At 40.2% G+C, this 18,675-nt stretch overlaps 1 protein-coding gene across 7 annotated transcripts in view; it reads right to left on the reverse strand.

The window, feature by feature from the left end:
* Nucleotides 1-18,675, reverse strand: part of CACNB2 (calcium voltage-gated channel auxiliary subunit beta 2) — a 403,112-nt gene that overhangs the window by 138,832 nt on the left and 245,605 nt on the right. For 4 of the 7 annotated variants that reach the window (XM_030832369.3, XM_060292019.2, XM_060292021.2 and 1 more), the window contains one exon: nt 3,333-3,452. In XM_030832369.3, the coding sequence (XP_030688229.2) occupies nt 3,333-3,452 (120 nt within the window). Of the gene's footprint in view, nt 1-3,332; nt 3,453-3,804; nt 3,895-4,492; nt 4,960-18,675 lie in introns of those variants that run through there. The other 3 variants (XM_060292042.2, XM_030832367.3, XM_060292043.2) reach the window with 2 other exon arrangements.

Genomic DNA, 18,675 nt, shown 5'->3' on the forward strand with positions numbered 1-18,675 from the left:
TTTTAAAAAAATTTTATTTATTTATTTAATTTTGTCTGCTTCGGGTCTTAATTGCTGCACGCACGATCTTCTTTTTTTTTTTTTAGTTGTGGCACGTGGGCTTCTTAGTTGTGGTATGCGTGCGGGAGCTATTTCCCCAACCAGGGATAGAACCTGGGCCCCCTGGATTGGGAGCACAGAGTCTTAACCACTCGACCATCAGGGAAGTCCCACACTGTACACTTTAAATGAGTGAACTATATCTCAATAAACCTGTTCTAATAAAAAGATCAATGTGGGAATAAACTAAATTCCTATATTATTTGTGTTTAAGACAATATCATTTGTGTTTAAGAGCACTAGCTTAAATAGGGCAGGCTTTGCAAAGTACGGCAAACCTGAACAAGATCAAAATGTGCATCTGGGATCAGAAAACACCAAGTTGAAAGACAAGGTCATATCAGTTACTTGCCTCAAAATAAATATTTAATCTGTTCACTGTAGAGTTTACTAGTTTAAGAGAAGCCATACTAAAGCAGTAGTGAAAACTATTGGGTTTTATGGGAATCACAGACGGCCTGGTTATATAACCTTACGTAGGTCACGTAATTTCAAAAGGTATTTGCTCTAGTTTCACTCCTTGCCAATCACCTTATTTCATGGGCATATTCTTGGCAATTAATGGATAATATATTTCATATTTACCAGGATCTGAAAGCACTGTTGAGGTTTATTCCAGGCATCTGCACACACTTAGGGCACATGATCTGCAGGGTTGTAAGTTAAAGCACCCACTTAGAAAGGCTTCCTGTTCGAGGGACACTATCATAGTTACAAAACAAATGGAGAAAACGTTTTGAGTCTTCCAAAATGAATGGAAAAAGTGTCTGAAAGTCTCTTAAAGTAAACAATGATTTCGTATATTTTTGAACTTTAACGTTTCATTTTGAGATACGTCCCACAAAGGCACAATGATCTACTGGTGGAGGAGAGGAGAGTAAAAATAGCCTAATGAATGGCCCATCTACAATCCTTCTTTTGTATGCCTTCTTCAAAGATATCAGAATTAAGAAATCAGGCCTACCAAACCATGATTTTAACTAAAAGTAAACTTAAATCCTGCTCTCTGTATCTTCTTTCAGAACATATTCCAATTCTCACTCACCCTAGTGTAACTCATTTGAATACATCAGAGGTTTAAGATGTGGGCCTAATTTTAAAGAAGAAAAATGGATGTAGGTAAACTATTTTCATTAAACATACGATATACCCCTTCAATTATTTTGCCTTTGTTTTAAATTCTCTTCATTTTCTTTCATCTCTACTTCACTTGTAACTATAAGCTTTTTAGTCTGTATGACAAATAACACGAATCTGGTTTGATTTAGGAACAATATTATGATCCACACTGGGTTGAAAAATATTTAAAAGTTCTATGCAGCTGTGTCACTGAACTCAGAACTTACAGCAGTGAGAGACAAAAATGCACCAATCAGATAACTAAAGACTTTGTGGTTTGTGAAAAGCAAACCTACAAGACACTGGGTTGTATGATGATGTGATATGAGCCTGTGAAACTGTTTAATTTTGGTATGTGAAAAAATCACAATGAATGAGTGCAAATACAACACTCTTATTTCTGGAATACAGACTCATTTATTTTTCTTGACTTTTCTTTTCACCCAGGTGCAAAATATAGAGTGTAGAATTCAGATTCTAAATTGCAACTTATATTAGCTACACCGCAAATTTGGGGCAATTAACTTCACTAGTCATACATTCATTATTTAATTTCAACTTCATAATTTTTCTATTGCAGTAAGAACATTTAACAAGAAATTTATCCTCTTAACAATTTCTAAATGTAGATTGTAAACTGCAGGCACAACGTTGTACAGGAGATCTCTAGGACTTAATCATCTTACATAACTGAAACTTTCTCTCCATGGAATAGCAGCTCCCCATCTCCTCCTCTAGCCCCAGGCAACCACCATCCTGCTCTCTGCTTCTAGGAGTCTGACTACTTAAGATACGTCATGTCAGTGGAATCATAAAGTGTCTGTCCTTCTGTGATCTGCCCTCCACTTTCATCCATATTGTCACAGCATAATGTTTTAAATGGTTCACTTGGGTAGGGCAGATTAGTTGGTGGCAACTGGGCCACACCTTGCTTTATCAGTTCCCTGCCTCTGCCCTTTATGAATCCTCTCACAGTCAAGACTGTGTCGCACCTGGAGATGACTTCCCTGCTCGCTGAGGTGAGAACACTGTTTTGATGTCCCGAAGTCCTGCTTTTCTTTTTAAAAGTCAAGGTCTCCTGGCAGCTCCCCTGCAAACTACTATGGCAGCTGGGCTACAGGTCACATGCATATTACATAATGGCAGTCCATGCGTTCAAACGAGCATCTCCAAGCCACGATTCCCATAGCAACACACAGAGATTTTACTCATCTCAGAGATGAAGCAGCCAGCAGAAGTATTCTAATGTTAGTTACCCTCGATTTTCTTTCTTTTTTTTTTTTTAGCAAGATCAACACGGCACTTTTTTCGAAGCAGTCATTTTTTCAAAAGAAAACCAATGAAGACTGTGTTAAAATATGTTCACTTAAAAGTTACCGAGTTACCACACACACCAAGGCCCTCTGAACATGAACAACAGTCGATGCTTTAGAAATAGCTGCTATTTGAACGAATGCATGGTGAAAAGAATCCAAGTCATGGCCATTAGTGAAATGAAACAGTCTCAGCTGAATTCTGTGCTTCTATGTTTCATATGTCTTTTCCAGTCCCCCCTTCCATATATATGCACTTTGTTACTGTGGGATGGAGAAGAAAGTGCTCCAAGGGAACAATTTTAATGAATAAAATCCTTTCTTGTTTTATTTTTGAAAAGCATAATGCAATCCATTTTGTAAATATAAGAAAAATGCCATCATAAAACACCTAGGGAGTAAAATTTGGGAGAAAAATTGTTGTCTAAGAGAATAAACATTAGCTTGAAGAATGTCTGTTTTTCTGAGCAGAGAAATGGTTTCCTGAAAAAACTGAAGTAAAATCCTTGTGATATTAGAAGGAGTTTTTCCTCTTTGCATATTCAGGGATCCTTTCTGCGTGTCTAAATAAACCATCCACCCACGGAAACAAGTTGCCTGGATTATAAAACAACATAAAAGGCAAGACCACCCATATGTCACACTGCCTTTCTCTGTCAAGGGAAGAAAGCACATTCCATTGCTTGTGCCTCTCTTCCGCCAGAGAGACCACATGTGCACTTCAGGAGGAACTGCCACAGGTGGCCCATCACGGACCCAGCACGACCTGCAAAGAGCCTGGCGGAGAACGGAGGGTTTTACCTTTGCTTTCTCCAGCTGGGCCTGGGCCTGTCGTCGTGCTTCTCTGCGCACCGTCTCCCGATCTTCCTCCAAAGAAACATCTGAATCGGAGGGACGGCTGGTGTAGGAGTCTGCCGAACCCTGGAGAGGGAAATCGACCTTTTAAAAGAGATTGCATCGGGCTTCCCTGGTGGCGCAGTGCTTGAGAGTCCCCCTGCTGATGCAGGGGACACGGGTTCATGCCCGGGTCCGGGAGGATCCCACGTGCCGCGGAGCGGCTGGGCCCGTGGGCCGCTGAGCCTGCGCGTCCGGAGCCTGTGCTCCGCAACGGGAGAGGTCACAGCAGTGAGAGGCCCGCGTACCGCAAAATAAATAAATAAATAAATAAAAGAGATTGCATCTATGAGGTCTGCAATGGCCACGTCTCACTGACACGGCAGTCAGCTTCCTAGACTGTGCTATCCATTCCTGAAAAGAGGAGAAAATAATCCACCTGGTGGCAAACCAGCTCCACACATGGCGCTCTGGTCTGCAGACCACGCACTAGGAGAGCTGTGCCTTCCAAATTACCATTCCTTCCCAAACCTTATGGGCCAGTTAGCAGCCTTTCTGGAAGCCAGAACAAGTTCTTTGTATCAAACCAGCTCTGTGCTGCAGTGCGCCGCAGGGCACAGGCGGGTTTCAAGGAGAGCTTCAAGAACAGTCTACAGCTACAGCGAGAATTTCCAATTAGAAAGAAGACAGGCTAATAAAACATACAGGAAAGTCGAGCGAGTTACCAACTTGAACTCTCTGAAATGTCTCTACCATAGATGACACCCACTTTCATGTGAAGCATCCTTTTGTACCTACCTCCGTATTCACCTGATAGCTCCTCTGACAAACCTGTAATGCAATAGCCGCCAGCTTCCCTCAGTCTTTAAGCAACACATTGTTTTTCAATCCCTTTAAATAGATATTTCATCAAAGCTGTCTACGGAAAACACCTGCCCGGGAGAGCTCCTAGGGCAATAAATCACAGAATAGGAAAAGGAGCTCGGAGGATTACAGGACTCTCTCCCGTTCCCTCTCCAGCAATCAACATATTACTCATCACGGGCGCCCCGGACAATCCTCACTGTACCAGCAGCAGAAACAACGACAAAATAACGTCTCCCCTCAACGAGAGCCCTGGAGCTTACAGAGATGTCCGAATTCTTCAGCCTTCCTCCCTTGGCGCGTTTCAGAAGCCTGACCCAGGTGGCCTTCATCAGCCAGACAGCGCCCTTCTCGTCCGCAGCTGCAGCCCCGGGCACCGATCCTCAGTGCGCGCTGAGCCCCGCAGAACCCCTTCTCTGTTCCCGTCCATGCTCTGGGCAAACCCCTCCTCTCCGTCCCTTTCTGCCTCCGGGGCTTTCACTTCCTAGCCCGGAGGACTCCAGTCCAAGGAGATTCTTATTTTCCCATTCCAGCCAGTGGGGAGGGGAAACAAACACTCCTATGATTTCGATTGCTTTAAAGATAACACTTCAAGTGCATCCAAAGGCATCAACTCGTCCTAAACTTCATGCATCTTATTACCCTATTCTCTTCCCGACTCTTGGATCGTTAAAAGACATTAGTTGTAAGAGAGCCTTTAAAACACACACACACACACACACACACACAAACCAACCTAGTGCAAAACGTATGCAGTGACATTTGCAAGTGCAAAGGTCAAGCCTTATCTTCAGAGATCTGGAGGGGGAGGGCGGAGGACGCGCTCACCGCACTGGGCATGCTCCGTGTGTAGCCTTTTTACGCAGACGCTCACATCACATGGTTAGTCTCTGTCAGATTGCCATTTTGCATCCAAAGTGTAAACATCTGGAAAGGGCTTTTTGCTTCTATAGTAACAGGCACCTGTAATGTTTGGCGTGTTTCTATTTCAGATCATTCTCTCAAAAATAAAGTGTAATCTCTCCCTCTTTTTTTTTTTTCCATTTAAGGATCTCTTTCCATTAATCTGCTGCAGAAAGTATATCCTATGCCACTGGACAATTCGTAGATAATAAATACGATATACACTGATGGGCGACCAAAATCAAATCGTGCTCATCCCTCCTAGTATCAAGCCGCTCTTGACGGCTCTCGATTTCCTAAACAAAATGCGAGAGATTTGCCCATTGCGTTAGGTCTTGAAAGTACTCACAGCGCTAAGCAATGCGTTTAACGGAGCTCAAAGTGACTTCGAACTGCTTCTGCAACTGAGAAACTACCCTTCCAAATAAAGTCACTGGAATAAATAACAGTGTGAACTGTTATCACGTAATTACGAAGAAATTTCAAAGCTCGGTTGATTTATCAGGTGGCGTTAAGATTCACAGAACAATCTGGTCCAAACTCTTCTTACAAATAAAGTGACTGGGGCTTGGGAAAGAAAGTTACTTATTAATTTCCACTACTAATGGAATTACATTTTCGAAAGTTTATGGAGAAGCACACACTTCCAGGTTTCTTAAAGTAAACATAAAATACTATCACTGCATTCCGAGCTACATTTCTGTTTGAGTGTCCTGGTGGGGATTGTTTTGTAAAGTCTCATGCGAATGAAAGAAAGGATTCTTATGAAAATCTTCCTTACTTTCCCTCCCTCCCTCCCTCCCTTCCAAACCCTCCCCACCCCCATTCCTTTCATTTCTAGGCTAAGACCAATCTTCATGACTTAAACACCAGAAAATACAGAATAGAGGCTTTAGAATAAATGTTGTAGATCAAATGCACCCTCATTGTGGTATCATAACATAAATCAATAAATAGATTACTTATCTTGTTATCAAGTGAATGTAAAATGCATGAGGAATAGGAAATGCATTGCAAGTTTTTCATTCTAGTACAATTCACAAGGGAGACGGGTTTTTCTACACCAACACACAGGCTAGGGGATTCCTAATTTTCCCAGAGGGTTTCCTATAGCAGGGATAGCACAGCAGAAAATTACCATGAAGCATGATTATATCCCATAAAAGACATCATGCCCCGTAGTCACAAGTGCCGGCATTTTAAACCCAGTCACCCTGACAGGATCAGGTCATGCCTCAGTGAGATACAAAGTTTCTGTCATTAAGAAGCCCATAATGAGAGGAAGAGAGTAACACACACACACACACACACACACACACACACAATTGTGTGTGATCTCATTCCCTTTTGAACAAAATAAGCTTTAAAAAATCCTTTGCTCATAATCAGATGTAGCTTTTAATTACACGGTCATTTTGAGACCTGTTTCCAGGTTGAAATAATTAAGCAGTTTAAGAGCCCCTCTCCACTGAGTTTTGGCAATGATCTTTTTTTTTCTTATAATTTTTTAAACATCTTTATAGGAGTATAATCGCTTTACAATGGTGTGTTAGTTTCTGCTTTATAACAGCAATGATCTTTTGAATACTTGCAACAATATATTAACCTTTGACAATATGATGTGTGACTTCAACTGATGTCCACGTGACTTTCATTCCTTGGATATGTGAAGTACACATTTTCCAAATACTTTTCATTGTAGAAGTTACATGTATCCGTTACAGGACAAGAGGCACACAGATAACATTTACTTTAAATTCTCCCATCCAAAGAGAGTCACTATTAAATGGTAGCGCTGTTTAGCTTCCAGAGTTCTTGCATTTTTGAAAGTCACCCTCCAAACGTGTGCCTTACAATTAATCTCCTTCCTTTTGGGAGTGTGGATTTATGCAGTCAGAAGTGGTGTATCTAATTAAGCTTTTGCCTTTGGTACCATATGGACTTTCTGGGTCATTCTGACTCAAGTAGCCTTCAATCAGGAAGAGCTGGCAGTCACTTCCGTAAATCCAGAAAAGGTTAGCACAAGATGTACCCCTGATCTCTCGGGTTCCTGCAATATGATTAGCTGAACTTTTGTAGTATTTGTCCTGGCAGGTACATCACAGATGTCCTTTTCCACATCTTAATATTCTCATTCCTCATCATGCAGTTCTAAAATGCAACCTGCAGCTAATGTCTACCAATAGCTCACCTGGGATCATTTATTTTTATCCTCAGGAGTCTCACTCCAAGTTGTGTTCTTTGCTTACTGGAGACTTTAGTTAATTGGATTAACTGATGCTTCTATCTATTATTCAGTTTCTGGCGTTTTCCAATTTATGCCAAATATTTACACACAAAGCATCAAGCTTTTCCTTTAACACTTTTTTTTTGTAGCGATAATGTTTGCTTTTTTCATGCTGTTCTCTACTGTTTCAATCATGTCTATTTCCAGGACGGTTTTTCTTGAATGTTCTTGTACTTCCTCTCAGCCTACTGAGGACCACCATCTTGGATCCCAAGTGGGTCATCCATTTCTGTAGGAACTCTTCGTATGAAGCCTGAAGCAATGCTCTTGGGCAAAATCAATTTCTCATAGTATCCCAAGGCTACCTTAATTTTAGACAAAGCTGTGTCCCATCCAAAATACTCAAGACTTCAAAGGTATAGGACTCATGCATAAGACTCCTCGTGTACAGGACTATGCTAAGTTCAAAAATGACACGGGCTATTCAGATGAAGCCCATTTTCACTAATATTGTATACTCTGGTTTGCCAATGTCACAAAATTACTATTCAAATCCATTCAATCGCGAAAATCTCAGATGTGACTGGCTTGCCACTTGGCGAAACCTGAAAATATCAACAGAGGTGACAGTGATAAATCTATCACCATCCCTGTTGTGGGGATGGTGTTCATCCAAGTTCATCCCTGTTATGATTAAGTAAAAGCTAACATATTAGCTTCAATTTTCTCAAGAGCATAGGAAAATTTGTAAACTTTGTGTAAGTTTCATAAGTACTGGTGAAGAGATTAAATTTTGCCCTGAAACTAAACCAAACCAAACTGAACAAAAACACACACCACGTGCATCTATTCAGTACTTACTAATTTGGAACCATAAGTGCTACAACTGTAAGTTAAATGCTGGGACTATGACTTAGTTTCCATCATGAAGCTTGATATTCTAGTGAAGAAGACCAATTAAAATAATTATCAGAAAAATAATTACAGTTGAGAAAACAGTGAACAGGCTGAGACGAGAAAATGATGATGGGAAGATGCTACTTTAGCTGGGAAGACAAGATGATCATCTGAGATGATATTTAAGCTGAAATATCCCAAAAGATAAAGAAAAAACAAGTTAGCCTTTGGATGTGCTGAGAAAAGCAAGACAGGAAAAGGGAATGGAATATGCTAAGGCCCCGAGGACAAGGAATGCTTCGCAGTTTGAGGAAATGAACAGAGATCAGTGAGGCGAACGTGCTATCTTGCAGGTGTACTTATTTAAGCCTTCTCTCCTTTCCCTTCTTTTTCTCTCTGCAGGTGACACACCTGGAATATGTATTCTGGGAATCCTTTTCATTTATGTGGCATCACCTCACAGAAAAACTCCTTCTACATGTTTGATTTTCTTAATTAGGAGCGGTATTTAAGTTGTCAGTAAATTCCACATTATTGGGAAAATCCTGTCTTCTGGGGTTTAAACACAGTTCTCTGAATTTCTTCCTTCTAAATCCAGGGCTATCTCTTAAAGGCTAACATCGGTATATTTTTGAGATTGTTCTATATTACATTAATTCGAGCAATCAATTTATTAAGGCTAGACTACGTAGACAAGTGATAATAACTGCTAATTTTTAATGAATGCTTACACTGTACTAGGCACGGTGCTGATTCACCAGTGTTACATAATTTAATAATTAATTTTCTCAATTTTTCACTGATGAAGAAACTGACATAGAGAAGTTAAGTTACCTGAGTGAGGTTACAGAGCTAAAAATCGATGGGGGTAGGAATTAACCTTCAGCAATCTGAATTTAAGTTCCATGCATACATCAGTTCAGAAAATTAAAAGCCAGAACAAATCCCTACATGCAACTGATGTTTCTATTAATCAAAAACATTTTTCTTTCTTTTTTTTAAATTGAAGTATAGTTGATTTACAATGTTGTGTTAGTTTCCGGTGTCCGGCAAAGTGATTCAGTTTATTTATACACACACACACACACACACACACACACACACACACACACACTATATATATATATATATATATATATATATATATATTCGTTTTCAGATTCTTTTCCAGTATAAGTTATTGCAAGATATTGAATATAGTACCCTGTGCTATAGAAAACATCTTTTTCTGTCTGCCAGGCACAGGTATAAACTTTTCTAAAGGTCGTAATGTGTCACGATGACTCCCAAGTTCTCACCTCTATCTGTGCTGAGCTTGGCACCCTCCCCCTCCTTTCCTTTCTGCCTGTCCACGTCCCTTCCCCATCCCCTCACTCACCCCCCACACATATACATCTTCACAGATTCTCAAATTTTATCTTCCTCAAAGGCACAATGAAGGTGCAATGAACCAGATAGTTTCTCATTCATCAGTGTAACACAGTTTTGTGAAAAGTTGCCTGATACCCTGAAATTTTCCTCATTCAGAGTATCTCAGTTGTAAAGCATTCTTTTTTTACTTATCTGCAATGGAACGCAGGTAAGTAGAATAGGAAAACAATGGAAGTCAAGAAAGCAGGTATTTAAGTTTTCCCCTTTTCCCTGAAAATGAGCATAACTGTGGCAAGCTGGCCTTCAGCAGCCTCTTTGGTAGCTACTCTGGCCTGAAGCTGGCTGGAATTCAAGGGTCTTCTGACTAATCTTTCAGTGCAATAGGAACAGTTGCTAGTTTTCAGCACTGAAACTAAAGTTACTACAGAGTAGAAATGATAGGTCCAAGTCTCAGAGATGTGACTAACTTACATATTTTTAAGAGTAATATATTAAAACACCGTAATGACCAAACTATTCCTCGAATTGAGGGTATGATGGATGTTTACGTTTCGTAGAAGAGTCCAATATTTGTAAAACGTGACACTGTTAAAAAGAACCACTATGAAAAAGCTAATATTAGATGGGAAATTTAACATTATTTTGAGTTTTAGATTTCAAGCATAGGATAAATAATTTCCCTTCACAATTACAACAGTGTTTGTGTATGTTGGGGGAGTTTTTTAGCCTATGATATATATTTACTGATGGCGATAGATTACAAGTGTTTTTTCATGCTAATATGATTTCTTAAAAATTTATTTTTCATTCATGAGAATAAAAATGAACAGGTAAGAAGAAGAAAATTAGTGGCCTGGGAGAGCTGGACTTTCTCAAAATATTGCTGAAAAAAATTAAAGGAGTGAATGAAGCCACATAGAAAATTCTGGGTATAGGAATTCATGATGGGTATGGATATAGCAAGAAACTCTGAGTGGGCATCACTACCTTTAGTCTTTCTACTGAATCATTCCACTCAGCATACACACATTATTATTTCCCTCTGCCTACTCAATCAATGTGATACACCACATCTACAAAAGAAAAAAAACCACATGATCATCTCAACAGAAGCAGAAAAAGCATTTGACAAAATTCAACATCCATCCATGAAAAAATATCTTACCAAAGTGGGTTCAGAGGGAACACATCTAATAAAATAATAGCTAAATAGATATAAAATAATAATAGATAAATCAATATAAATAAATAAATAATAGATAAATAAATATAAACTAATAACAGGGAAATAATAGGAAATATTAATAATAGGGAAATAACAGGAAAAATAATAATAATAGGAAAATAATAAAAGCTATTTATGACAAAACCACAGCCAATATAATGCTCAACGATGAAGACCTGAGAGCCTTCCAGCTAAAATCCAGAATAAGACAAGGATGCCCACTTTCACCACTTCTATTCAACATAGTATTGGAAGTCCTGGCCACAGCTATCAGACAAGAAAAAGAAATAAAAGGCATCCAAATTGGAAGGGAAGAGGTAAAACTGTCATTATATGCAGATGACATGATACTATTATTTCCCTCTGCCTGAGAAAACCTCCCCTGGACTTCATTTTCTCTGCCAGCTTTCACCCCATTTCTTTGCTCTCCTTTGCAGAAAAAAAAAAAAAAGCCTATAAGAAGTTGCCCACGCTCACTTCAGTTCTCTACGGATCTCTCTTAAGCCTACTCTCTCCCACCGCTGTCCCCAAAACTGCTCAAGGTCATCAGCAATGAATCAAATTCCAGGGTCAATTCTCAGCGCTCATCTTAACCTATTGGTAGCATCGAGCCTGGTTGTTTAATATCACTCTCCACCCTTTATTCACTCACTCAAAGTTGCTTTCTCAAAGCACTCTCTCTCGGTCTTTCTCTTACCCACTGGCTGCTCCTGAGGAGTCTGCTTGGCTGGGATCTCCTCTTCCACCTCTCTCCTCCATCCTCCCGTCTCACACACAACCTCCTTCTTTCTGCTCCAACCTCACTGACGCTCCTCACAGGCACCAAGGAAAGCTCTCTCCCTAGATTTCCACACGATGATCACTTCCTTCAAGTCTTTGCTCAGGTGGCACCTTTTCAATGAAGACTTCCTCTACCATCCAATTTAAAACTGCAATCCCCACTGCCCTCCAGCATCACTCATCTCACTTACCATGTTCAACTTTTTAAAAATAGTGCTTTTACCTCCTAGTATACAATATAATTTACTTATTATGTTTATTGTTTAGTGTCTACCTCCCTCCACTAGAATATAACATCCATGAGGGCAGAGATTTTTTTTTTCTGTTTCATTTACTCATTTATCCTAAGTGCCTAGAATAGTGCCTGGCACAGAATACATGCTCTATAAACATGTGTTGAATGAATGAATAGGGTTACCAGAGAGAGAGAGAGCCTTTTCTTCCTCACATCCTAGACCCTGAAGCTATTCTGCTATACAGGGTCCTCCTTAGCATTCCTGAACATTTCTAAACATTCTTAAAACATTCCTAAATATTCCCATGTCTCTTCCTTACTAAAAAAACCCAAACAAACAAAAAACAAAATAAAAAACACCAACAGCAATCTTACCCATAGTTAATGTCAATAAATATTTGCTATGATGAGTAGAAGAATAAAACAAAAACATCAGCCTGAAGATATACTTGGTATTTTATCATAAACCTCAATAAATACCAAGTTCATTAACGTAGTGTAAATGTCAACTGTCTGATGATTAAATAAACATGTTCCACAACAAGCAAGCTACTAAAAAGAAAAGTCATTACACTTAAAATGTATATAGCACCCTTCCAAGAAAGGTAAGAGAGATTTTGACATTTTAAAAATGTAATTAAAGCTTATTTTCTATAAAGCGTCTTCTTTTCCCATTAATTGCACTTCTTCATTCCAGGGACTTAAATTTCCAATCCTAACACTGCTAATGACTCACTGTGTAGCCATAGGCAAGTCAGGCAAATATTCCCCAGGCTAATTCCCCCTCTGCAAAATGAGTACAGTAAATCAAAGCTACCAGAAAGAATATTCTCGAGCATTTCCTTACAGATGGTGGAAAATACATTGTAAATATGACATATTCAAATAGACTGTTTACAGACTGTTACTTCTCATACACTGCTCCTGCTGGTCCTATGAGAATAGAGTTTAAATTCACAGCAGAAAAAAAAACGTGACTGTACATATAACTTCTAGTAAGATGGAATGTTTAAAAAATCAAGTCAGCACAGGAGGAAGATATTTCTTCAAGCAATTTTGGATCATATATTTAAAAGGAAAGCACCTATTAACTGGACAAATACACAACTCTGGAACATCTTAACAGGCTCTCTACTACTAAATAAAGATCATATCAAAAGATATGTCCAGCTGCGAGCTTTTTCTTGAGTGGCAGAACAATCAAACGATGAACCTTGGATCCTGCCTTCCAGAGAGAATTCTCCCAGGTGGCAATGAACCATCAATCCACAGACATTAAAGGACAGTCAGCACATGTATCCTCCAGGGAACCCCAGAGCTGTGAAAAGGGATATGGCTTCAGTCCTTAAAGATTTCACCCTCTAAAATTTTCTTTCCATATACATAAGTTTTTCTCATTGATACGAAACACAGCAAGAGAACAACAGACATAAGCAGACAAAGGTTATGGATACAAGATTCACAAAAAAAATCAGTTACCCACAAGCATCTGGAAAAAAATGTTCAGTCTCACTAAATTAGACACAATACCATTTCCTCATTAAACGAGTACTCTCTGCAAAGTGCCAATTCACAATGTTATGAGGACACGTTACAACCAATGCTTTCACATCTTGTTCATAGTTTTACTTTAGTACAACCTTTTGGGAAAACCAAGTTCTTTTTGTTTGTATCTAGATATGTATCTAGACTAATATGTATCTAGGCTAATGATTTCACTTCTGGGACCTGTCTTTAAAAAATTCTTAGATTATGGTTCATAAACTTAAACTATTATACAACCTTAATAATAGTTACAGAGACTAAAGGGCATTATAGGCAAATGTTTATCATGATCGTATTTGGTAAAAAAAAAAAAAAGAAAGAAATTAAAAAAAAACCTGAATCATTTCTATAAATACATACATTCATGTATGTAAAAATACTAGGAGTACACAAAAATAACAGGAGATAGAGGACTAGATTCACTGTTTTTTAATTCAGGGGACTAATTTTAATTTTTTTCTGTAATGTTACCATTTTTGTGATTAGAACTAAAAAGCTCATGCTTGTTGCAATTGAAATGTCTAACAAAACACTCTGAAAATACTTCTGGTGTTGTAAAAAGAGTGTTTGCAGATTCATATTTTCCCTAATTTTTTGATTTAACCTTGATAGTTTTTTGCCTGTGGGGAAGGGAAGCAAACTTGGGATCTTCTGAAAAACTCTTGATTCAAGTCAAAAAAAAAAAAAAAAAAAGAAATAGAGTAAATGTTGATGCAGGAATTGTATCAGGAAAGAAACAAGAATTAAAAGAAAAATACTTCGGCGTGAAATGTTAACATTTTAAAGTATTACATTTCTCTGTAGACAATGTATTAAAATGATTATTTGAAGTCTCCACTGAAACACTGGGCTTTTCTCATAAGACTGGTTAAATGATTTTTGGTACTAGGTTAGATACTTAAGCAGGCCAAATGACTCAGTAATTTGGTAATACATTATTAATATACTGCTCTAAAAGTCTAACCTTCCAGAAAGATATGACTTTGGTTCAGAGAGATTTAATATTAAAAATAGGCTACACGATCAGGGAGTTGACAGGAAAAGGGCCGGTGGCGTGCAGCACTTGGTGATAAAAGCACCACAAAGTACCCTACTGACCTAAAATAGTTAATGCATCCTTTAAGCAGCTAACCTACCTTCAGGGGGTGATTTAAGAACTAGAGACAATTTGGTTCATTACAAATCTATGTTTAGAAATATGCTGCAAATTTCAGGTTGGTTAGCTGGAGATGTGCTGTTGGTTATATTAATATATTATTGTTAGAAAATCCAGACTCTATTCAGAATGTTTCCCAAAACACTGGACATATACAGTTGGTAAAAAGCAATTTATGTAATATTTCCTGTCACACAAATAAGAAAGCTTTTTTTTTTGGCCATGCTGCGTGGCTTGCAGGACCTCAGTTCCCCAGCCAGGGATTGAACCCAGGCCACAGCAGTGCAAGCCTGGAACCCTAATCACTAGGCCACCAGGCAACTCCCAAGAAAGCATTTTTTTAATTGCAAATATTCAATACATGGTGTCATTCGCTGAGTGCTTGTGTCCCCCCCAAATTCATATGTTGAAACTGGATCCCCAAGGTGACGGTATTAGGAGGTGGGGCTTTGGGGAGGTAAAAAATCATGAGGGTGGAGCCCTTGTGAGTATGATTAGTGCCCTTGTAAAAGAGACCCCAGAGAGCTCCCTTGCCCCTCTAACAAGTGAGGACACAATGAAAAGATGGCCATCTATGAACCAGGAACTAGACTCTCTGCCAGCGCCTTAATCTTAGACTTCCAGCCCTGAGAACTGTGAGAAATGTCTGTTGTTCATAAGCCACTCAGTCTGTGGTATTTTGTGATCGCAGCCCGAATGGACTGAGACACGTGGAAATACATGCTCTGCTTTAAGTTTAAAAGTATAATGAACTTCAACGATGATAAAACTTCTATCAGGCAGGGCAACACACGGCTTGACAGTTTGGTAAGAAGACAGTTTGGTGAAGGTTAGAAAAGACCTGGTGACTGCTGGCCATGCCTCTGACCCCTGACCTTTGGCCTGGTGACACTGTTTCATAGATGCTACCGCATGCTTATGCTACATGCCAGAGGCTTCTACTGTTAAAACAGACAGCAAACTTGGGCCCTCCAAGCCAAAGCTAAACCGACTCTGTCTTCCACTTCATTTAAATGACAGTCATTCAATATTGTCGACAGTTAAATATTATTATCTTCCCTCTCCAACACACACATACATTAGAATGTAATGTCCACGAGGAGGGCAGGGATTTTTTTTTTTTTTTTTTCACCTCTGTACCCTCGGCGCCGGTGTGTGTGAGACAAGCTGGGACCTGGGACCCTTGGCTGCAGTGCCTGCACCTGGACAGACTCCTCCTTGAGCCACAAAACACAAAGAAACGATAAGGGGCTAAAAATACCTGAGTGCATGTACAGCTGGGGCAAATTACGGACGACAAGATACGAAAAGACCAAAACGCCAACTGCCGTTTCTGAAAATCCAGGAGCAAAAAGCAGGGTGTGCAAAAGCATGGTACTGTGCACGCCCCCTGCACACACCACCACCAAAGGGGTGGGCGAATCACCTAAGCTGCCCCTGCAGCTCAACCCCTGGACCTGCCCCTGCCCTCACCCTTTATAAGGAACCCACTCGCCGCCCCCCCTCCCCCCAGGACAGAGTGAGCCAGGGAACCTGTTACTTGTTCTCTCTCCCCCCTGCTGCAGCAGGAGCCCCAGTAAAGCCTTGCCTGAATTTCTTGTCTGGCCTCCTATCAATTTCTATTGATTAAGGAGGCCAAGAACCTCAGTCGGTGACATATACATCCGGGAAGAAGACAAGATTGGGGGCCTTTACATTCCAGTGAGGGAGACAGATGTGACACGGGTAAATAACACAAAAATTATTTTATGACTAGCATGTCATACAAGGTAGCTCTACGTGGTCTGGGTACTAGAGACCCTGGGATTCTCTGGCCAGATGGCCATGAGCCCATTTCTCAGGACTGCCTGGGCCTCTTCTCACATTCATCCTTCTCAGGATATACTTCCCCACCCGTGTGCGCACCCCGAAACCCAGGGGTGGCCGAGGGCAGCTGTCTGCTGAGGGGGGAGTGATGAACGGGAGATCGAACGTATAGGCTTGGCTGTCCACTCACATCACGAACCTTGACCGAGCCCACTGGGATATGGGGCCTGTGTGCTGGCTCTCTCCCCACTGCCATGTTCCCACGGAGAACTTCAAGGACAGTTCTGAACTCAGACTGGCCTCCTCAGTCATTAGAAAGGTGTGCACTCCGCTGGTCCTCTCTTGCCCCCATCCAGCAGAGGCGGTCTACCACAATGCCATGGACTTTGTTGTGTTAATATCTGGATCTTCCGCTCCTGGCTGATGACTGGTCACTCACCCTGGTGCATACCAGGTGCTCAACAAGTTATTCTGGGTAAATGAATACAGTGTATGTCTATCATATCAAACTCTGGGTGATACTGGGTGTTAAACAGGTACAAAGTTAGCCTCTGTGACCTCGGTAAATGTTCCAAAGATTGTTTAGCCAATAAGATCGCATCTATAGTTCCTGCCAATGGGGCATCCAATCATGGGTAAAACAACAGCTGCACCATCCCGTGGTCTGAGAAAACACAGAGGAAAGACACCAAGCAAACTCAACAAGGAATCTTCAGTGCAGAGAAAAGAGAAAACTGCAGTAAGCGGAGAGGAAATCAGTTCCCGAGGTGATAGGCATTTGCAAAGCCCATCAGGGGAGACAATCCTCCTGAAAAACCTGGCAAAATCTGGAAGATGCTAGAAGACGGGAGATCGACTGAGGCTGGACATGGTCTTTTCCCTTTCCTTTCCTTTTCTTTTCTTTTCCTTTCCTTTCTTCTCTCTCCTCCCTCCCCTTCCCCCCTTCCTTCCTCCCTCCCTCCCTCTCTCCCTTCCCCCCTTCCTTCCTTCCTTTCCCTAAGAATTTTAGCCTTCTTTAATACGCTTTAAGAAGGCTTTAATGGCCTTCTTTAAAACACAAATTACTATCAGAGCCCCACTTTATATTATTTATACTTGTACGTAATTTTTTTTTGAGGACCATATGCTAAAAATACACGAAAGCAAACAAACAAACAAATCGAAAGCCTCACTCCATAATGGAAGTTCAATCCTTTGCAAGTCATCCTTTTGTGATGTCCATGAAGCACTAAAGAATGTTTCCACACAGTATGCAGAGAGATGCCTGGAATGGGCAGGGCCTCTGTGCCTGAGGCCGGCAGGATTTCAGAGCACCGGGTGACCCCACCACGAACGCGTGGCTGTCCATGTAAACTGTATATGTTTCATGAAGGCCAGGCTGACTAGTATGATTCTAGCCCTCCACGTTCCAACCTCTGCAGGCAATTAAATCACAGTAAAACCAACCTCCTCTTAGGGAGGAGGGGTGAGGGCTCCTACCTGTTATTCCCGACAATGCAACCAAAGGACAGCAGCCAGCAGTATAATTTCCCCAGTGGGCACTGCCTCCGAAGATGTGGTCTTAGCAGTGAGGATTAACAGCTCTGTTGATCTCACTTCTTTCTACTTTCAGAGAACCCGCTGCTCTCATTCTCAGACTGGCTCCTGGGGGTGCTTACAAGTAAGGCCGCCCACCATGAGAGGGAAATGTGCTAATTAATATAAAATTTGGATTGCATGGAGAAAAGTCTATACATTTTCTAAAAGTGGGATTCCCCCAGTTGGGATATTATTTCTTGGCTTCCCTATTCATCTTTTCTTCAGTGATCTAAAACATTAAGAATATAGCCTGATGCGTCTTCCTCTAAAAATAACCTGCAAAAATTAGTTTTTCTAATGAATCATTTCTCACTTACTTTGAAAAATAATTCAAAGAGGAACATCCTCAAAAGCATTCTTGACCCCCACGCAAAGAGTGAACTTTGATTTTCAGAGTTAGTTGTAACACTCAAGGGTTTTCAACCAATAAATCCTTTCATTTTTTTGGCTAAAGCAAAGACAAAATGAAAATGTGGCTTGGTGATTCAGTCAACATTAAAATGTATATATATATTTTAAAGGAATTAGGAACACTGTTGTTCTTGAGATAAAGCTTGAACCCGACTGAATTAAAACTAAAATTTTTAATTTAAAAAATTAAAAAAAAAAGTAAAAACACAGCTTTTTGTTTGTTTCTCTTTTTAAAATAAATCTTGAAGCTATTATGCTGAGTGAAAGAAGCCAATCACAGAAGGGTAAGTGCTGTATGGTTCTACTTCCACG

The sequence above is a fragment of the Globicephala melas genome, chromosome 2 (assembly GCF_963455315.2).
Source record: "Globicephala melas chromosome 2, mGloMel1.2, whole genome shotgun sequence".
NCBI classification, from domain to species: Eukaryota; Metazoa; Chordata; class Mammalia; order Artiodactyla; family Delphinidae; genus Globicephala; species Globicephala melas.